Source organism: Triturus cristatus, chromosome 4_1 (genome assembly GCF_964204655.1).
Source record: "Triturus cristatus chromosome 4_1, aTriCri1.1, whole genome shotgun sequence".
Classification (NCBI taxonomy): domain Eukaryota; kingdom Metazoa; phylum Chordata; class Amphibia; order Caudata; family Salamandridae; genus Triturus; species Triturus cristatus.
This window is the reverse complement of record NC_140585.1, coordinates 1,248,830,740-1,248,853,835: the sequence shown is the minus strand read 5'-3', so window position 1 is coordinate 1,248,853,835 and position 23,096 is coordinate 1,248,830,740. Positions and strand designations below refer to the sequence as shown.

The 23,096-nt window shown below is 46.7% G+C and overlaps 1 protein-coding gene across 1 annotated transcript in view; it reads right to left on the bottom strand.

The window, feature by feature from the left end:
• AMHR2 (anti-Mullerian hormone receptor type 2) overlaps window positions 1-22,805 on the bottom strand; it is a 1,019,001-nt gene extending 996,196 nt beyond the window's left edge. Inside the window, exon 1 of the mRNA XM_085650742.1 lies at window positions 22,680-22,805. Coding sequence (XP_085506868.1) covers window positions 22,680-22,731 — 52 coding nt within the window. The 5' untranslated portion in view covers window positions 22,732-22,805. The remainder of the gene's footprint in view (window positions 1-22,679) is intronic.
• Window positions 22,806-23,096: the final 291 nt, after the last annotated feature.

The following is a 23,096-nucleotide window of genomic DNA, read 5'->3' as shown; positions in this document are numbered from 1 at the left end:
ATCAGGGGTCAGAAATGTACTTTGGCCGCGATTTACGCACCAAACACGGCCCAGGCAGGGTTTCTGGCCACCTTGTGCACTAAATTGGAGCAATTTGCAGAGGGCTCCGTAGTCTTGATGGGAGAATTTAATCTTGTATGGCAGACAAACCTTGACAGTTCGCGAGCGCAGAGGGCGGAATCGGGTTCCTTCTCCCTAGCTACCAAGAAGCGCTTTTCGGACCTGGGCTTATGCGATGCGTGGCGTACACTACACTCCACCACAAAAGATTATACTCATTTCTCGCATGTCCATCAATCTTACTCCCGTCTGGATTACATTTTCGTTAATCGCTTCCTGTCGGGCTCGCTGAGAGACGCGCGGATTCTCCCCCTCTCTGTCTCTGATCATAGTTTGGTAGTGGTCACCTTCCATTGGGATGGCCCGCGCGACCGCCAGCCCAAGTGGTACTTCCCCGCCTCTCTCACTAGAGATGCTGTGCTGCGTAAGTCGCTCCGCGAGGCCATTGACAAATTCTTTGCTTTTAATGAGGCTGAGGCAACTTCAGAGTTGACACGGTGGGATGCATTTAAGGCGGTGATCCGGGGCAGGTGCATTGCATTCAACTCTACGCTCAACCGTCAGAGGGCGGCGGAGCGTGAACGCTTGGAAGCTGAGCTGGTGGCGGCAGAGCAGGCCCACAAGGCCAAGCCCTCCCACGTTACCTTGCGGCCCCTTACGGCGTTAAGGGGTAAACTGAAGGCGATATACGCCAACAGGGCCGAACATACTCTCTTGCGCCTGCGCCACGTATCGTATGCTCAGGGGAACAAAATTGGGAGACACCTGGCCCGGCAGCTCCGAGTTAAAAGAGATAAAGAATATATAGAAGGGATAAGAGACACCGGAGACGCGGTCATTCACTCCGATAAGGGGAAGGCGGACTGTTTTCGTTCCTTCTACAGCAAGCTGTATACTTCCGATGCTCTTGAGGCTTCAGGGCAGTCGGAATACTTGCAAGGTTTGCCGCTCCCCAGGGTCTCGGCCTCCACTAATGCAGCCCTCTGTGCCCCCATCTCACTGGAAGAAGTTACCAAAGCTATTATGACGCTCAAACTTAACAAAGCACCGGGGCCTGATGGCTTCACTGCCCTCTTTTACCGCACCTTCGCGCCTGACCTGGCTCCGCGCCTGCAGTCTCTTTTTAACGCCATAGTCGCTCAGGGAGCGGTTACGCCTTCCATGGCAGAGGCCGTCATTACGGTCATCCCGAAACCGGGGAAGCGTAAAGATCAATGCTCCTCCTACCGCCCTATCGCGCTATTGAACCTGGACGCAAAATTATACTCGGCTATCCTGGCCGCCAGGCTCAACCCCCTTATGGCGGCTTTGATTCACCCCGATCAATCAGGCTTCATCCCAGGGAGGCAAACCCATGACAACACACGCCGTATAGTGCATCTGATAGAAAAAACCTCCAAATGGCGCATACCGGCAATCCTGGCCGGTCTGGATGCTGAAAAAGCGTTTGACCGGGTGGACTGGGGGTTCTTGTTCTCCACCATGCGGCAGATGGGCTTTGCCGAGACGTTTATCACAATGATTCAGGCCAACTATCGGACTCCTACCTCCCGAGTCCAGGTCAACGGGACGTGTTCTGCGCCTTTCACCCTTTCTAGAGGCACGCGGCAGCGTTGCCCCCTATCCCCCCTTTTGTTTGCCCTGAGCATCGAACCACTGGCGCTGGCCGTGCGCCACAATCCCCTGATATCGGGCATTCTGTTTGCGGGGGAGGAACACAAGATATCCCTTTTCGCAGATGACGTTCTCCTCTCCCTCACTCACCCTTCCACGGCACTCCCAGCCCTGCACGTAGAACTGCAGCGCTTCGAACGCATAGCGGGATTTAAGATCAACTTGGATAAATCTTATATTCTCAACCTTACGATACCCGCGGAGGAGCTCCCGCGGCTGCAGCAGTGCACGAGTTTCCGGTGGGAGACTGACTCGCTCCAATACTTGGGCGTTCGTCTTACTCCGTTAGTGGAGGATCTCTATAGGGCTAACTCCCCCCCCCCCTTCTTGCTCACATTAAGGCTGATCTGGCGCGCTGGAAACCATTGTTTATCTCCTGGCTGGGGCGCATTCATTCGCTCAAAATGACGGTCTTGCCGAAGCTGCTACATTTATTTCAGGCCCTCCCCATTGAGGACCCTCTTTCCTTCTTCTCGACCATGCGCTCTCTCTGTTCCCGTTACGTCTGGCAGGGGGGAGAGCCCGCCTGTCGCATTCTCTGCTACGGAGGCCCCGCTCTGCTGGCGGTGCGGGCCTGCCCGACTTCCACCTCTACTATAAGGCGACGCAGCTATGTGTGCTGGTTGAGTGGTCCAAAAGAGAGTCCGATAAACATTGGTTACATATGGATAGGTCGATTGCGGGGCGGTCGATTTGGGATCTGGTCTGGCGCCCTAAACAAGATCGGCCAGATAACGCATACATTAGCACGCCCACCAGAACGACGTTGCGAGTCTGGGATACTTTATCCCAGGACGAGCGGTGGACCACCTTTCCCTCCCCTCACACCCCCATACATGGGCACGCGGCGTTCATCAGGGGGCCTTTCAATGCTTGGGAAGAGGGCGGATGCTTAATGGTTGGGCATCTACTTAGGGGGTCGCGGGTGTTGTCGTTTTCTGAATGTAGGTCCGACTTTAGCCTTCCGCAGACTGAACACTATAGATATCTCCAATTACGTCACTGGCTCCAGTCGCCTGCCATGCAGATGGCGATCAATGGCCCCAGACCCCGTTTGAAAAATTCATAAGAGCTACCACTACCATGAAGGGGGCAATTTCTTTCCTATACGGTCACCTCCTGGCCACGGTGGTTTCACCGACACCACGCTTCAAGGCTACATGGGAAGGGATGGCGAATAGGCCGATTGAGGAGCGCGAATGGGAGGCGCTATGGTCCGACATCACGAAACACAACCACTCAATCGAACTAAGGGAAGCACACACTAAAGTGATGGTGGATTGGTACCTCTACCCAGCTAAACTGAGACGCATCTTCCCGGGCACCTCTGATCGCTGCTCGAGAGGATGTGGGTTACTAGGGGACTTTCAGCACATCTGGTGGACCTGCCCGACTATTCGCCCCTTCTGGGAAGAGATACTGGCGCAAATTAAGACCATGTTGGGCTACCCGATACCCACCTCTATTGAGACCGCGCTGTTGGGCCTCCGAGACCCCTCCTTGCGCTACCAGACCAGAGCAGATAAGGCCATTATGTGGCTTTGCTTGGGGGCGGCGAAGGTGGCTATCGCCGCCAACTGGAAGAAACAGGCGGCCCCCACGGCCTCGATGTGGCTCTCCCGCCTTTGAAGGCTTCTAAGTCTAGAGAGAATGGCGGATATCTTTAGGGATGCCTATGCTGCTTTCGAACTTACCTGGGGCCCACTGATGACATTCCTCTCTCGAGGACTGCCGGCGGCTGTTTGCCCACCCCAGGTGAGGGGGTTGCTGCTATTCCAAATGTAGCCTTCTGAAGTCGCCCCTGTGAGACCTCCCTGGTGTTCCAATTCGGGGGCACAGCGCCGCCTGGATGAGACCATGCCCAGATCCCCACCCTTGATGGTTTTAGCCTCCGGCCCTGGATCCCCGGTGTTCCCTCCTTGTGACTCTCCTCTCTCTCTCTCTCTCTCTTTTGCTTTCATGTTTCTCTCTGTTCTCTCTCTCTTTTTCCTAATGGGGGTGGGGGGTGGGAGGGGGAGGGTTCTTGGGGAGTTGGGTTTTCTATAAAACAATTTTGATACTCCGTGGCACGGGGGCTGCGGCTTGAGTGGACTCTTATTCTCTGCACAGACTGCAGACACCGGTCTATTGGACTATGGGCTGTGCCCGTGGGTGATGCCCAGGGCGTCGTTTCGAGGACTGTTTCGCCTTATATTCCGCACTACTGTACCCCTACTTTAGCATTCATTATGGTTGGTGAAGCCTGCCCTTCTTACGTCTGGGTCTGGGTCCGTGACTTTTGCTCTTCTATTTCTCACTTGCTGGTCCACTCTGTGGTAGTACACGTGTCATGACCTGTATTTCTTTTGATGTGTTGCTAATAAATACAATTTTGACAAAAAAGAATGAAACTGAAACTTTGTGCTGTTGTTACTTGTAGGAAGGTGGAATCTGACTAATGGTTGCCCCCAACTTTTTGCCTGGTATTTGAGTGGTTTTTGACTAGTCTGGCTGAGATCCTGCTATCCAGGACCCCAGCCTCTCTGCTTTCTCCCTAAAACTGATGTGAGTACCCTGGGTACAAACCCAATTGGATGCTGAGGATGCCCTGACAGTCCCTTGTAGATGGTACCCTAGGTACCCAGGGCATGGGTCCCTCAATCGGCCTACCAGGGCTGCAGCACTTATTGTGCCACCCTGGGACAGCCATACAAACTGACACCACCATATCACTACTGTAGTCTGGGTAAGGTGGTGCTAGCACCCCTTACAGGGATATAGGTACCCTATATCCCACCCCATTACAACACATATACTCTCATTGGTCACCCCTATTGCAGGCCTTGGTAATCCTACAAGGCAGGGTGCTGAGGTATGTGTGAGGGGGGACCCCTACGTGAGTAGGGCCTCCCTGCAACCTTCGTAAAATCATTGCTGGGTTGTTTGTAGTGTAGCCATACCATATACTCTTAACCGCATTATAAGTCTATCGCGATAACGCGATAACTTGAGAATGGCTACACAGAACCATGTTTGGTGTCAAACATGTAGGAATCATACCCCCAGTCCAGCCCTGGGCATGAGGGTACGATTCCCCCCTGCTAGAGGGGCGATCTGGGAAAAGCGGCAGAATTTAGACACCAATTTAAAAGTGCACAAGTAGTATAAAATGGCTACTGCCCGCCACCTACACGACCCTGGCTGGCTGTTGCTGGGGAAAATCCCAGCCTCGCCAGCTGGACAATAGGGCTCCTGTGGCAGGGAGGTGATAGCATCTCCCCAGACAGGATAATGTGGATTGGAACAGGGTGGGTGCACCAAATATCCTTTCAGAGTTGCACGTAGGCAGCTGCAGTGCCTTCATTCTGCATACACTGCTTGGAACCGGTTCAGGGGCATCCTGCCCCTCGCCCAGGCGGGAAACACACAAGGGGGAGAGGGTGTAGCCACCCTTTCCCGCCTCACCACTCATTGGTGGACACTGCTCTGGACACTCCCCTAATCTTGGGGATAAAGTTGAATAACGTGGCCCCAGAGCCTCAGATTAATCTTGAACTTTACAGTCTTGACCTTCGACTTGCTGCTGCCCAGCTGACGGAAGAAATCTCCCTTGGGATAAAGGAGTTATCCCCCTGCTTGGCAGGCACCTGAAACACTGCAAGTGACCCGGTTGGAACCTCGCTGCTCCTACGGACTTCCAGCACCCTTGAGGTGCGTTTCCAGTGCATCCCAGAGGCCAGTGAGTGTGCTCAACGAGTTTGGGCACCGTGGACCACGTGGGTGCCGAGATCCCCAATACCCCAGGACACCGGCCACCTCTTGCATAGCACATGACCCTGACCAGTGGGGAAGTTGTGCTTTGGCCCGTTTTCGAGCCAATCACTCTACAGCTATTGTGCCAAAGACCAGCGCCTTAGCCCCCTCCGGTGGCCTGTGGGTGCCCTTTTACGCACTCCAAATTGCCGTCTCCCACGGTCCCTTGTCTCTCGACTTGTGGGCCCTAGCGGAGGTCTATTTCTACAATCAAGAGTTCCCCTGGTTGCTCCAGGCCTGCTCTACAGTCTCCTCAAAGGAGACCTCTCCCAGACCTCGAGGGTCTGCACTGTAGCAGATTTGTTCATCTTTCGTGGGTTGCGGTTGCCAAGGCTTATTGGATCCAATCCGGACACTAACACCGCAGCGACCCTAATCCGACGTGGGACAGTCACCCGCCTGAAGCTGGCCTTCCTTGAAGCCTCCCGGAGCCCTTGGCTGCAGATCCAAGCTACACCACTTTCCACCTGAAGCACCCGACATCGAAGGGCTCTTTGCTTTGAGCCTCCTGGTCACTTTGCCGTGACCCAGACTCTGTCCCCTCTGCTTTCAGGTTCTTCTCTACAATCTTCACATCTTTGATCTTCACGGAATCATCAACGCATTTGGCTAGCAGAACTTTTGACTATTTTCCCATTGAAAATCAGCCCGCGACCCGACAGCAGAACCGACCTAGGCACCCGGCTTCCCTGGGGCAGGTAACAGTGGTACCTCGGTACTCTCGTGGTAGTGGGCTCCTCAAAAGCTTAAGTCTAAAGTTTAAACTTTGTACTCCTCCTAGAAGTATTTTTAATCTGTTTATTTCCAACCGCGACATTCTCCAAAGACTGTAATAGAGATGCCGATAGCAGCTACTTGCACTGCACGTGCCTCCCGTGGGTCCCCTTCCTCATAACCTGGGGTGGATTCTTAAGGGGCCAGCGATCCTAAATGCCCTAGGCATTGTCTGTAGAATTGTCGTTGTTCTTATACTACTTTTTTAGTATATGGTTTGCCCCCCCCCCCGCCGGGGCCCAATGTTAATAGTGCTATTTATTGTATCTATCAATGCTTGTTTGAAATTGTAACTTTGCCACAGCTTCATAAAGAGACTGTGGGATTCTGTCTAGAATAAATACATATATTTTATATATATACCTGTGTGGGCTACTCTTTCATTTGGGTATTCAAGAGGTTATTATGGTAAAACAATAAGCTTAACACTCCTTCGAGACTTAGCCTGAAGGCTGCTCTCCACAGCTACCACTAGGATAGCTTTCTTTAAAGGTTGTCTTAAACCTATCATCAATAAGAGTCGAATTGGACTGGTGCAAGGTGTCCCTATAACTAGGAGACAGCATATGCCAGGCCATCTTCTCACATTACCCCATCCGGAGGATCTGAAGTCTTCGGGTTTGCGACTTTAAAAAAGCACACTAACAAAACAAAGCAGCTGAGGAGACTAAGAAGATAGATACTAGAGCACTACAATCACTAATATCCTTTTTAAGAACATTTTCAAAAGAAATATAGAAGTGCGTTCACTTTAAACATGAGTGTACACCCATATAGTCATAAGGGGAATGTAGCATTCTAGACATGATATGCAGAAAATGTTAGGCTAGGAAGTGTAACATATAGATTCCCGGACGTACAGAACCAGTATGTACCAGGGGAAGCGGTGCTGGATCTTTGCGTTCGCACGTCCAGAATTCTATATGAAGGAATGCTGGGGGGGGGGCTGGGGTTTTGGGGTTTTTTGCGACATGTTAGTAATGTTTGTCAGGCACACATGTTTTGTTTCTACCCACTATATCCTTTCTTTCTTAAAACTTTTCATCCACACTTTTGCAATCATGGGAGTGAATGACAGCAGGCCTTGGGAGAGAGCAGAGATCAAGGACCATTGGGGTGCGACACAGTTAGCACACACCCGATCTAAAGAGAGGTGGGGCAATACGGAACAGAAAGGGGAAATAAACTTGATTAAACAACCAATACCCAGCATATCATGATGGCCGCAGACAATACGAAAACACTAATGTCCAATCTAAAGATAGTCTCATTAAACGTTAAAGGTCTAAACCACCCAGTTAAAAGAAAAAAAAATACTTGACTACCTAGCTAAAACTAAAGCAGATACCGTCCTCCTACAAGAAACCAGACTATCCCTTGACGATGCAGAGCGGATTAGGGCGAGATGGGTTGGACAGATGGCCTGCTCTCCGGCCGTAGGAAAGAAACAAGGTGTGATCACTCTGATAACACAGAACTCCAAAATAGATATAGAAGATCAGCAAAATGATGAGGAGGGGAGAATACTGCTGACGCACTTGAAAAGAGGGGAAGAAAGCATCCATGTACTCAACAGATACGGGCCAAACGCTGATGATTCCGGGTTCTGGGAGGGCATCTCCAAAAGGCTAGAGGCACTCCCACAAAATGACCTGATAGTGATGGCAGGTGACTTCAATATGGCATTAGATTACACCATAGACAGACAATCACAGTGCCACTCACTACCCCCAAGAGCGCACAACGTACTAAAAAAAGTATGCACCAGATTTAATCTTAAAGACACTTGGCGACTACAACACCCGGACACAAGAGATTACACTTTCTATTCAAACCCACACAATTCATACAGCAGAATAGACTACATACTGATCACAGGAACACACACATTTAATAGAACACACAGACATAACCATGAGAACTATCTCAGACCACTCCTGCATAAGCCTACTGCTATTAAGAAATACAATACCTTTAATGACATCGCAGACACAGACCCTAAATCCATGTGGGACGCATTAAAAGCCACAATTAGGGGGACAATTATGGATATTAGAGGCAAGAAGAACAGGAACGCGAAGGCATGTTTGAGACAACTAGAGCTGTATATCCAAAGATTAGAGGCAACCCATATCTCAGACTCAAAGAACACAGACGCTCTTACAGAACTCACAAAGAAGAAATACGAATTCAATAGGATTCTGAGCGAAAGAGCGGGTATGTGGATAAACAAATTCAAAGCAATAAACCTATGCGAGGCTAACAAAGCGGGGAAGCTCCTGGCCTCTTACCTAAAACATAAGCAAAGACAGCATACCATCTCATCAATCACGGACTCGCAAATTATCACACACACAAGACATAAAGATATACTACGAACTTTTAGAGAATTCTATCAAGAACTCTATAAAAAAGACCAAACACTGGACGGGAATGGCTGCTCCGAGTACCTAAACAGACTGAACTTCCCAAAGATATCACCTGATGAAGCTCACACACTAGGAAAGGAGATAAGCTCAGCTGAAATTGAGATGGGAATAAAGTCCCTTAAGGTTAACAAGGCAACCGGGCCAGACAGATACACAGCCACCTTCTATCAGACTTTCTTAACTCATTTACAACCCACTTTGAAAAAGGTTTTTAACCACTGTGAGGGGGCGAGGAAGATTTCTCACACCATGTCCGAAGTCAATATTATAGTTATCCCCAAGGAAGGTAAAAACACCCAGCTACCCCAAAATTACAGGCCCATTTCGCTGATTAACATTGACTGCAAGATATACGCAAAGATTCTGGCAACAAGGCTTAATAAGTTATTACCACGACTCATAAGTAACACACAAGTTGGCTTCCTCAAGACACGCATGTCACATGATAACACCAGACTCCTGTGCCATATCCTCGATAGAGCTGCCAAGTCTGACAAACCAGCGGTGACCATCACACTAGACGCGGAAAAGGCTTTCGATGGGGTATCATGGTACTTTCTAGAACAGTGCATGCGGACCTTCAACTGGGTAGCTCTTTCATGCGAAAAGTAATGGCACTATACGAAAAGCACACGGCCCGTGTCGTAGTCAATGGGGCGGTCTCGGAGCCCTTCTCCCTACAGCGAGGAACAAGGCAGGGGTGCCCCCTGTCTCCCTCGCTGTTCCTATTAGATGTAGAACCTCTGATTAAGGACATCGAGGCAAATGAAGAGATGAAAGGGGTCACCATCAATGAGGTCACAATCAAACTAGCCACATACGCGGACGACATTCTCATTGACACAGAACGCCCTAAATCCTCTATCACGGCCCTCATGGAATCCATAGATAAGTACTCGACCCATTCTGGCTATAAACTCAACAAAGACAAGTCAGAATGCAAACCACTCAACATACACACCACAAAACACACACTGGGGGAGTCGGGCCTTGCCTGGCAAACTAGTTTCGTAAAATACCTGGGTATATATTTTGGAAATGACCTTAAAAACACACTGGAATACAATGAAAAACTAATGCTGGTCAAGATAAAGACACTGTTGGAGGGTTGGTCACCTAAATTCATTACCTGGTGGGGAAGAATTGAGACAGTCAAAATGATGGTCACCCCAATAATCAACTACCTGGCAAACATGCTGCCTCCAATACTCTCTGACGACATCCATCGCAAACTAGATAAGATGCTGAATAACTTCATCTGGCGAGACAAGAAAGCAAGGATTAGCCTTAAAAAATTAAGATTGGGGAAAAAACTGGGGGGATTAAACCTGGCGGATTTTAAAACGTTCCAAACGGCCTTTCTGGCAAAACAGGGGAGTTTTTGGATCCTGCCTGACCAGGAGTACACACCGGCTTCGCTGGAACTGGAGAGAGCCATACTTAACAACATTGAGCCCTTACCCTACTGACAGCAAATAAACTCATGCTAGCAGCAAACCCAATACTCAAAAACACCAGAAACGCCCTACTGAAGGTAGACCAGAAGATGGAACACAGCATAAAAAACTCAAGATGGGAATCTCTGTGGGCAAATAAGATAAAATACAAGCGAAAACTGCTCTCTATGGACACATAGGGATGGACAGGAATTTCACAATCGATACAACTTGTAGTGGATGGGAATCCCACCACTTTCAGTATGCTAAAAACCAAACATAAACTACCAGACATAGAATTATATAAATTCCTAAAAATCAAAACAGCACTTACCAAAGCGAAACTTTCCGATACCAAGCCATCAATCATCCAATATATGACCAACCTCAATAAATTAGGCCACCAGGTATCACACCTCTATAGACTTCTACGGCCCAGCTCAACCAAACTTAATGAAAATACACGCAAATAATGGGAAGCCCAACTTGGAGACTCACTTAGCGAAAACGAGCCACAGTTGCTATGGTCCTCCCCCACGCAATGTAAGATATCCCCAGTACTAGCCCAGACAAAGTTCTGGACACTACACAAAATATTCTGGACACCAGCGCGCCTGGCGACTCTGGGACTGAACAACAATGACCAGTGCTGGAAATGTAATAAGGGAAGGGGGGATCTGGCCCATCTCATATATTACTGCCCCAAAGTCAAATCTTACTGGGAAAAGATCTTCGCCTTTCTTAACAACATGCTAGGCTGTTCTCTGAAAAAAGAGTTTGCCACCCTGGTAACTGCTTTTGTTAGGACAGATATAGACTCACAACAGGACAGAGACCCGCTCGATCTCCTACTAACAGCAGGCGTAAAAATGGTACGTAATAAATGGAAAGACACCTCCAAGACAACGTTCAAGGGATGGCTCAATTGGGTGACGCACCTCAGAGGAGCGAATACAGTGGCCCATGTGACGACATTTCATCCTCTATAGCTTGATGAACTGTTTTTATGACCTCCGATGTCTGAGACCAGTCTGTAAAATGTGTGTAGTTTGAACTTTATCTGAATCTGTGAGGTTCAAGTAACCAGTCTAATTGCACTGAGTTTTGATTTCAAAACGACAGCCATCAATGGTGTTTCTGGGCGGTACCGGTCAAATATCCCAATCTGATAGTTCTCTTATGCCCACTACTGGAGCTCTGACTGCCCACAAAACTCAATCATTGGTAAATTGCAATTCCATCACATTAAAAACAGACCCAGCCAACGCGTTTCATCCCTTATACGGACTTAATCAGGGCAATTTGATTTTTCCTCCTTCTCAAAATTCTTCTTTTCTATTCATTCCCTGTTTTAAATGTCTGGGCTCCTTTCTAGCAGCCTTTCGCCATGGATGTCTTAGTCCTATCAGATCGATATCATAGGACTAGGACGTTGGCTAGGTCTGTTTTAAATGTGATGGAATTGGATACTTAATATAAAGAACTTTATGGAAAAAGACACCAAACGTCTGGAAATTAATTGAAAAACGAGATATGGAAAGTAATTGAAAACAAGAGTGACTACAGATACATGCAATTCGAACTGGAAAGTTCAGTGTGAACAAGGAAATTAGGTTGCCCTCCTGATATTGTGAATGCACGGAGTTTGAGCCTGTCAAAGCTGTAAAACTCTATCATGCACCACTAGAGATTTGATTATTTTCCACCTTGCGCTTTGCAATTAGACTCTCAGTCCCATTTTTTTGATGCTATACCCAGAGGTGTATGCTATAGTTTACATCTTGGAAAACTGCCATTATTGTGAATATTTACAATCAGACATGACCTTTAAACACAATGAATTTTAAATGTGTTTTTGAAAATGTATTTTAATGTGTATTTTTAAAAATTGTATCTTTTATGACTCTCTTTGGCGAGCCGAATAAAGAAATTTTTGATTTGATTTGATTTGACTCTCAGTCATAAAATATGACTGACAATGTACTTGGTAGTGACAGATGAACAGATAGAAAAGTGAAATGTAGAAAGATTTTGAGCAAAAGTATAGGACATGTTAACTTCATAAATTGATTTTGTGAACAGCTTGTATTGCTTCCTCGGGAGGGTGATCCCCCAACACCCCCGGAGAGGGTCAAGCTTATAGGCACACCATGAAAATGTTGGAATATTTCATTAGTGTAAAGTTGGAAACTATGGCTTTTTAAGAAATTCATGTGAAAATGAATGCACTATTTGGCTCAATTTTTCAAAAAATGATCGTGAGAACCGTCCAACCGCTTAGGAATTTGGGCAGCAAAAGCTGCCTGCCCACCTGTGACAATAAACTATGTAGATGCAATGTTTGCTATGTTGCCCTAATGACGTAGCATCAGTTAGTATAGTTGAATGATTAAGTACATTATGGCAAATTTCCTACCTACAGGATAAGGTGTGTCCCAATAGGCAGGATATCTGAAGCGAGTGCGCTTCCATCTGAATCTGACACCGGGTTTGCGTTCTGTCACTCGCTTCAGATATCCTGCTAATTGGGACTCGCCTTATTTTGGGAGTCTATGGCAAGCTAGAACACGCAAGATTTATTTACAGACCTGGAAAATGAGGCCTTTAAAGAATCCACTGGAGATCACATTTGTGAATCGACCCAATTAGGTGGCATATAAATCCGTCCGGGACGGAATTGCAACTGGCAGTAAGGCATTTGAATGTACAATGTATAATATTTCCAGCCCTGAAGAAGTTGGGGGGTAATCCTCATGCGACTAAACACGTGTAGGCTGGGTATTGTTGAATAAAAGACAAAGAAAAGAACATAAGAGACAAGTCTGGATTTCGTTTTGTGCTTAGACTCAGATGAACTTTCATTTGAATATTTGAGCGTGGCATAGGATTTGTTGTATACTATTTGACAGTCCCTAGGGTCCAACGGTTTGGGGGTTCCAGGGTGTTTTCCCTCACCTTTTACACCGCAAGGTAGACAGATTAGTATATACTAATGCTAAATCGACAGGCGCCAATTTTCCTAGGAATTAACACCCCTGTAGCACTAATAACTCCCTTTCATATTGATGGAATATCCCTCAAATGTGTGTCCACATTCATGTATCTGGCGGTACCATTCGACGGTAGCAGTGCTTAATTTGTGCGGGTGCTTTCCGGTGCTCAACACCGGCACCTTTTTATCAGGGCCGGGTCTATACTGTCACTGCCAAATTACATCAATGACACGACTGCACTGTAGTCTGCACGTCATGGTCACAGTAAATTAAATATAATTGGCTTACTGCAGTGTTGTTCACTTCACAAACAGTCTCCAGAATCCTCCGGCAGTGAAGAAGAGTGTTTCTCTGCAGGGCTGCTGAGAGAGCGAGCCCGATAAATCCATATCCATGATGCAAACTGATTTGCTTTCAGTGTTGCTGGTGGTGGGCGGGCCACTGATTGGGCTGTATTTGGTTCTATAGGGTAGGGGGCTGCGGCAGCATGCCGTGCGTAACCTTTTTTCATTCCAGGAATGGTGGCCCACACCCCAGCACACACGCACTGGACGAGTTACCAGCACCAGTTAACACGATGTCGACGCGGGCACTTTGAAGCAGGACTCTTAATAAGTCAGTGCCACCAGCAAGTAATAAAGAAACCAATGCTGCTGCTTTTACTGGTGCGTGGGGACGGTCACCTGAACCGAGGCAGAGGTCCCAGCAATCTTTCCACTGGCATCGGGGGGGGGGGGGGGGGGGGGCACCGTGTGCAGTGCTATGCTCCGAGGCTGCCGGAAGCGCAGGGCCTTGCCCTTAATTTAACCCCTGTCTACTAAAGTGTATACTTACTTTTACTTGGCTGGCATTGCTCAAAAGAAATAAAAAAATCCTTGAAAGCCAAAGGGAAAAAAAAATAATAAGGTGGGATAATCTTTCAGGAAATGTAATTTGCACGGTGTGGGAAGAGCCACCAGCAGTAACCATGGCACATACAGTCAGTAAATAATAACAAGCATTGGCATAGCCAATAGGTCTCGCCTTTGGGACCTTATAAGTGTTTAGCCATGCAACAGTTGCATAGCTAAATACTTATAAGGTCCCAAAAGCGAGACCTATTGACTATGCAAAGCGGCTGTGCGGCCGCGAAAGTGAAAGTGATCGCCATCAAACATCAAAGCGGTGAGCGGCCACGAAAGTGAAAGTAATCGCGGTAAAGCGCGGCGCGCACGCCCGCGCACATGCACCGTAGCTCCAGGCTGGCCTGGTAGCACTTTTTGGAGCCCTCTCAATAAGTCTCGCCAGACCAGCGCATGTGCTGGGTCAGGCGAGACCTAAAAAACAATGCTGCTTTTACTGGCTGGGAGTGACGGTCACTTGAACCGAGTCAGAGAGGCCCCAGCTATCCTGCCACCGACGTCGGGCAGGGCACCGTGTATATTGATAGGACACAGCGCAAAGAATCGTTCTGGTCACATTGCAAATGTGACACAAACAATGTGCAGACAAATCACGCCTCACTTGTCCCTGATTTTCAATGTCCCCAAGTTACGCACTCTTCTATGTACAACACTCCCTGGTTGAGATGACCTTTCGAAAATAAGAATAATCCCTGCACAGCCACCTGCAGCTGGCTGTAAATCCATTTGTGCCACATCAAACACATTCAAAAACACTTTTAAGCACGAGGGGCCTTCAGAAGCACATTTGCTAACTAACATTTTATGAGAACGACCCTGCGAATAAAAGACACAACTCAACAATGCCTTCTTCTAATTGCCACTTCACTGGTGTCCAGCAACATTGTCCCTGGATCCATTAAATAATCTACTTCGTTTCTTTAGCACCGTCTTGCTACAAATTCAATTCAAGGAACAGAATGACCATCAGCGTTATAATCAAGGCAGACCAACTGGCATACTGACATTCTGCACTCACAAGTGTTCTCTTTTTTCAGCAGAATCCTTTTCAGGGTATCGTTTCCTACTTTTTTTTATTTGTGTAGAGAGTAGTTTCACCGTCTTTATGCAACCTCTTCCAAATCATCTCCCCTAAAGCGGTAGGATTATCTCATGGACAAATCTCAAAATCTTTCTTATTGCTCTGCATTCTTTTGTTTGCACAAGCAGTTTATTCATATTTATTTTCAAACAAGAATATTGCTTGCACAAAATACCGAAATGTGCAGTCTAACATGTACAATTTCAAACCTAAGTGGTGATAATCAGGTTGCAAGAAAGGCAAAGGAAGTAAACCCAAATATCCCCCTAACTGGACTTTTCACAAGCAAACATCCATAGTGTGCATGGGATCAGAAGGGCTAGCCATGCAAGAATGAGCCTGGCACAAAAAGTAAGCTCAAGAACAGTGCAAGAATCCCGAGGCCTCAGTCCATGGACCTGGCTGCAGCCTCCCAGGGGAGTTTGAGGGTCAGTGGGGGTGAAAGGTTTGTTGGCAGGCATGTCTGGTACATGATGTACTTGCTTGTGAGTGGTTAGTCTGTACAGTGAGGCGGTGACTTGACGTCACATTGGGGCACCTCCCTGCAGGGGGTATGCAGTGCATTCCTAGAGAAGGTTGAAAAGCGGGGGTGCGGCCGGCCTGGAGAACCCCCCAGCATGGGCAGGGGAGAGAGTGGGAGAGATAGTGGTTTGGAGGCCTGGCTGAGGAGGGCAGGTGATGTCCGCCTGGGGAAGAGTACAGAAGGGCATGTGGGGTCGGTCCGTGTCAATCTAGGACAGGAGACTGGAGACCAGAAGGGAGGGGGAGAGCAGCCCTGTAGCAGACAGCAGGAAAGAGGGGCGAGTCTATGTTTAGAAAGCAGAAGAGAAGAGCAAGTGTGCAGGCCTGAGGGAGGGGGTCAGAAGAGCGTGTAGGATGAGTAGGTGTCAGGTATAGTGGCAAGACCCGAAGGAAAGTATGGGACAGCCGGGCGAGAACTTAACATGGTGGAGGGGGGTCATGCTCAGGGCTGAGAGTGAAGAGGCCTCAAAGAGAGAACAGAAGAGATGGGGACTGGCAGAAGAAGATGGTGAGTTTACAGGTCCTGGAAACATCAGAAGGGGGTGGGGGGGTTAGAGCTTATCTAGATAGAGGCTGAGTGCAAGAGGGGAAAGTGCGCAGGTGTGTGGAGAGAGCAGGAGGGAAGGAGGTGTAAGGACGTTTGCTGGTCTGGTAGAGGGAACAGAGGGGGTATGGGGAGGTAAGGATCCACTGTGGTGGAGGAAGTGGGTAGAGCTAGGGGGGAAGTGGGTCTGGCCTCCAACAAATATTTGAGCACCTAGACTTCATATTTTACAAATAAGGCTCCCTGTTTTCCGTTTTTACTGATTTTTACAGATAAATACAGACAGAAAACATTCATTTTCTTGCCTGTATTTATTTTTAAATGTGTATAAAAACGGAAATTGGGTTGCTTTTTGAGTAATTCTAAATACTGTCTGCCATGACTGCCAAGCCAATAAATGTGTGGATTGATAGATAAGAAGGTAAAAAAGGAAGGAATTTTAGTAAAGAGGCTTTAATGGCAGTTACACAAGGTTCTTACCGAAATTTGCATATTTATGCACTGATTTATGTTCTGTAGGTGTTCCCAGCACTGAAACCTAGCAGACATTCAAGCATAAGTGCATATTTATTGGTTAAATAAATGTGAGAATATACTAATTTCACCTTCCTTTTTCCACAAAACCCAAAATAAATATGGATAAATACAGATGAAATGAGCAAGAAATAAATATGGATAAATACAGACGGAAATGTCTAAAAAATAAATACCATAAAACTGGGAGCCCTATTTACAAATTAAGCATAGGACTGTAGGAACACCTGGCTGTATCTTAAGGGGGTAAAGGCCATGAAATTTGAACAAGCAGTAGCGACCCTATGCAAATTTGCCTCTAAATTAGGGTCTATGCCTCTAGATGCAGCAATTACTATCTAAAAGCTAGACCTATATCAATTGCTACCTATGAGGCTGAGGTGTGAGGGCATATTGACCCCCCTACCCCTGCAGAAAAGTGAAAATATGTTTTTGCAAAGGCTTCTGTCAGTCCCTCCCAGTATACCGGTCACTATAGTACATAAGGAACTAGGTTTAAAGTTTATAGGTGATCTAGTCAGGATGACACCAACTTTACTCTGGTTGTCAGTCTGGAGTAGGCCAGAAGCTGCGTTGACACAAATGGTGATTTCTGACTGTTTAAACTTATCTGGGGCACATAAGATCAGTTGGCTTATGTTAGTAAAAAAAGAACTTGATGCCATTGATAGATACGATCTGTTTCTCAACACAAAGTCTAAAGAACCTCTAATCAGACCTCTGGTGAAAGGAGAACTGCTAAATTGGATGGCCGGAATGAGATGGGAGGGTGACTCAAAGAAGGGGATGTGGCCCCTGAACGACTTGATTATCTCTAATTGGTAAATGTCAGTTATTTATTCATGGTAATGCAAATCTATGGCACTTTTTGCCCACCACGGTTGTCGATATATGTCTTTATGCACCACTATGTACCACAATCTTTTAACATACCAGAGGTGGCCTCACAGGAGATTGGATTATTTCTCTGTATTTACGCACCAGCGAACGGGGGAGGGGGGGAGTTGGTTCTCTTCTTATTTATTATTTTGTTAATATTAGGACTGCTGCGACAATATACAGGGCAGTAATCTTGTTTATGCTCAGATGGTTTCCTTTCTCAGATGTTCACGATATGTAATTTGTGTTTCTCCTATTTTATTGTCATTCTGTATTGATCGGATGTCTGACTCCCTTCCTATTTCTATTGGAAATGTGTTGATATATTTACTATGGACAATGCTTTTGTGGTTTTTGCTACTGCCCTTTGTAATACGCATTTAATATGGATATGGACAGTCGTACCTCTTATGTTGTACTATTTGTAAAACTAATAAAACTATGTTTAAAAAAAAAAAAGAAGGGGATGTGGCAGCCTACCTTCCCCTTTGTACTACACCATATATTGAGCCAGACCTACTAAAAGTCCCCCGTCACCACAGATATTATTTATCAAGATTTAGATTGGGCGTGACCTATTTTTTGGTCTTAATCCTCCAAAGTTTTTGCTGTAAAAGACTTGATACCGTGCTCATGCAACTCACACTCTGAGCAATCACAACTGCATATGGTTTTCTTTAGTGAGCTCTATAGAGTTCAAAGAACACAGCTCCTCCTACCTCTTTTGAGAACGTTAAATATTAGGAGGTGTAAAGAGGCTTTGGCCTACTTGCAATTGCTTCAGACCGATTTAGTATACATAACAGTATTCAGATACATTACCTTTGTTGTCAAATGAAGTTTTATGTTTTTTAAATCTTTTTATTGATCTATGGTATTTTTATGATATGATGAAATATCCGTTGACATTGTATGATTATCTAGCCGGGCCAGGGAGAATGGGGCGGGAATATATTTGTTTTAGAACATATTGAGCCACAAGAGTTACTGTTTTTATGTAGTACCTTCTTTAAAATTATGAGGAGTTTATGAAATGATGGCCTAAAACTTTGTATACTTTTCTAATAGTATATTTTACAGATACCGAATAAATGTTTTTAATTGATTTTAACATGTTTGTATGCTTTTATGTTTTTTTGTAAACCGAATAAAACTTTTAACTAACTAACACCCACTTACAATCCAGGCAAGGCAGTGCTGGCAGTGCCCGCACTATGGCCAATGGGGAAATTGCTTTTCAATCCAGCAGAAAAAGTAGTACATTTTTGGATTAACATTACATAATGTGTATTCGCAAAGTGCATGTTCCCCCATGGGGTATTTTTGCACTGTATAACAGATCTTCTTTGTTACCCAACTCAAAATGATTATCAACCACAGACTTGGGAGGGCTTGGAAAGTAAACAGGCGCTGGTACCAAAATAAAAGTGGCCCCATTAGTGAAACAGCTTATAAAGTAACCCATGTCTTCAAGTCAGGGCAGTTTTTAACTTATAAAGCTGTATATGTGTTTTGCAATGTGTGGGAGACTGTATGCATTTGTGCTTGCGGCAGGCAATGTTTGTGGCAATTTCGGGGAAACCAACAGCAAAGACCGAAACATCAGACCATAAAACACCCAAAAAACGGCCCACAAAATGACCTGTCAAGCCAGACCTTCGGGCACGGCCTAATTGCCCGATAGGCCAGTCCAACCCTGATCACAGATGGATGAAAAGCTGAATGGAACTTCTGGGATTCAAACTTGCTGACATGATGTCAAACACATATGTCTGTTTTGTATTCATGAGTCCACTCCACAGAGCCACCAGGTTAGATGTGATTATGTTATGGTAACGTTATGTTGAGGTGGATTTAAATGTTTTAAGGATGTGGGGGGGGCATTCAAAATGTAAATATAAACTGAAGAAACGTTTAATTATCATACAAGGTAAAGAATGTTTATTTATCACTTCCCTTAACTCACATGTAAGACAATGTGGGCCACTTATGATAGTATATGTGTTAGTTTTGTAGAGATCTAATTGGAACATGCAGTGCACTGGTTTGAATCCTAGCAGGGGCATTTCATCATTCTGAGAATGACCCAATAAGCATCACGGGGTCAAGTGAAGTTGGAATCTGTCTGAATGACTTCTGCCACTGCCCCAGTTAACGCTACCCCGTCCACTAGCTCAGCTCCCGGTCCTTTCATCTCCATACACTGTTCCTGTATAGTTGGCACCCCCCCCCCCTGGCACTCAGTCTTCATACATGATACCCACCCACCAAGTGTGGTTATCAGTGGCAGAAGGTTTATGACAGCAGGTGGTATAGCTCTTCAAACCCCACTCCCACATTCCATTCAACATATTTGCTTCATTTTCAGAAAAGCCACCATACCCGATTCAGGAGGGAACCTCGCGATTTTTTAAGCAAAAATTGTTTTATTTGGCTGTCTTCCGCCTGAAATTGCCTCCACTTTAATAGAAGTCAATGGTGGAAATTCATTCTCCCAAATTGTGCGTTTAATCTCCCACTTTCCTCTTCTTAAATGTTGGCATGTATGCATGTTATTTACCTGGGAAGCATGAAATGTTTGAATCAGTCATGGCACGCTTAAAACTTCGCCCAGGTTAACATTTTAAGACTTGCTCTGTTTTTTGTTTCGGCAAATACATCGCTTTAAAACAATGCAACATGCCTCTATCTTGTTTATGACTTTTGTTAGATTGTATTTATTAAAAGGCAGCACCAATTAGTGGAATAAAAGCGTGTAGCCTTTCTGTAAGCCATGTTCAGAGGTCCCCTCTGAGGTCTGTATGGATAATAACTACAGCTTTCATCCTGCTTGTTGTCTTCACAACTTCACTCACTGGACACGTAAGTAGCCGACTATGAGGTTGCTGGTTACCGAGCAAATGAAAGGATTCGGCAGAGCGAGAGAGGTCCGCGGGGACACGAGGGGCAATGAAAACAGCACTCGAAGGTTTGTATGGATTTAATTGGTTTTAGGAGGGTAGGAGAGTGGACATGCGTCCAAGATCCCCTGTCCAGCCCATGACAGGGGAGGGGGAGTGACTCTAGTCCTGACAGCCCATTATGCATTGTGGCCGCCCAGTTTTATTTTTAAAATAATGAAATGTGTACTGTATGTTCAGCATGTTTTTGGGAACATCCAGTTTTGTAAGACGCGGGAACATGGAGCGCACGGCGATAACAAAAAGCTACAAGATTTAGGAAAGCGGTCAGCTGGTATTTGAATTCCGTGCCTCTTGCACAACGGCGGAAATTTAGCTTCGATGGGTTATCTATCTTCCTGTGCAATCATTTTCCTCTGTGTAAAGCGCACGTACCAAAAGCTCTCAGTTCTTTTATCAGCTGCAGGTCGGGAACAGCCTTGGCACGGACCCTTTATCTGTGGATTGTGAGATCCCAAAAGGTTCACCGAGAACATAGGGCTGCCCCCACACTCAGAGAATGAAGGTCCGGTGACAGGATGGATTCATCCTGGGTTTATCGAATTAAACAGCTCCTTGCGCATTCCTTACCAGCGTGATGTTTAACATCAGACTCCAGGTAGGACACTGTTGAGCTAACACTCTACTCACATCCTTTGTAAAAACGGTTTCCATCCAGCAGCCAACCTGAAATCGTTGGATTATCCTCGTGGTCTTCCGTGCACTCTTCAAAGAAACCAGTCCCCAGGGGTTCGCATAACACTTCTAAAAATTCTGCTGGTGAGGAGGCAGAGGGGGTGTTGACCCCCGAAGTTTACTGACCAGTTCACATGCTCTCAGAAGATAATTACTGTCTGCAAAATCTTGGGATGGGACACGGAGGGAAACGCGAGGAAAATATTGGCAGTGATTTACAGGGCACTCGAGCGCAGAGACGTTTTAAGGCATGGACAAAGTGGGACTGGCCCAGGGCCCCAGCCTTTTAGGGCACCCCTTGATAGAGCCAGCGCTGTTCTTGCCCTGATGACCTTGAATAATTCTTGACAGATTTTCTTACATACCGTTTTCCTTTCATTTGTTTTTTTGTGGGCGATGTATTGGAGTCCAGTACAGACATTTGGCAGAGAAATGTTTGTTTTTCAACACCTTGCAACATCCATAAAAACAGTTTCTTTTAGATAAAAACAGGACCTCACATAGGAGAAATAGCAGGGGATCACAAAGATTATTTGCAATATTATTAGTGAGATGCTGCTGTATTATGATAATTAAATCACATGTCACTATTCCCTGAATATTAGATCTAAACGCATTTAGAATGTGTGTGCCTGTACACTGTCAGTGACCTGGCCAAAGAGGACACAAAAGAGCAGAAATTGTATTATAAATTCAAAGCTGTTACGAACAGGGCCCCCCAAAATACGTTAGGCCCAGGGCCCCCAAAATCCTTACGATGTCCCTGCTCGACCGAGCGGGCTTCCCTCTGGGTACCTTCCAAGGCCTGTCTACCCCAGCTTTTCGTCTCAATCTCCCTTCTCTTTACTCCTCCTGCAAGGCATTTCTGCTCCTCTACTCATGGACTGGCCAGCGAGCCCTTCTCGCTCATTTGGAGGACGTCACCTTTCTTAGACTCCTCTTCACCAGACTCCCAATCAAACAATATGTCGCTGGGATTGACCGCACTGAAACCTTTACACGTCTTCCCAAAACATATAGGTTCTCCCTCCCAAACCAGTGCCAGGGCTCGAGTCGAGGTACCACGCGGGTGAGCAGCGCCCCCCCACACTTATTTTACCGGGAGCTCGATAAGTGGAGCAAATGGAGCCACACATTCACTCTTTGGCCTCTCTGGGGCGAGATCGGAGCTCATAGAACGCTGCTCACGCGCTGGCTTCTCTGATGCAATCGTATCTAAGGCGTGAGCGAGGGGAGGCAATGAGTCTGATGGTGCAAGCCACCTTTCGTGACGTCACATACTGTCGTGACGTCAGCGTCCCCCACTTCTTTTTTTAGGACTTGTGCCCTGCAAACCACCCCATCGCTGGAGACTCAAAATGTTGAGCGGTGGGGCGGACCCTGCACTTTGCTTCGAACCGCTGAGAGGCACCCCGTGTACTTACGGCCTGCGACCAAATGTCCATGGAGCAGACATAGCTGCACCAGCAGCAGCATCCTCGGCCTGGGATCGGAGGGCCGGTCTGCCAGGGCCGCTCAGGCCCGTCTCTTCAGCGCTCCTTCTCCCTTCCTTTGTCCGGAGAACAGAATGGTCTGAAGAGCTGGGAACCTGCAGATGGGAAGGTCTGAGCCGCAGTGGGAGTTAAAGCTTCACTCGGCCCACATAAACAAAAAAAAATGAAATACAACAAATGCAGCTCTCCCAGCTGATGCCATCCGGGGGACTTGGTCAGCTCCCGCGGGTTCAGTGCGGGGGCAGGTGCAGCACCTGCCATTTCAACTTCTGCGCTCAGGAGAAGAAAGGCTCTACAGCAGGCTGAGGCCGTGAATGGGCAATAGCATGGAAATGAGAAACACACAAA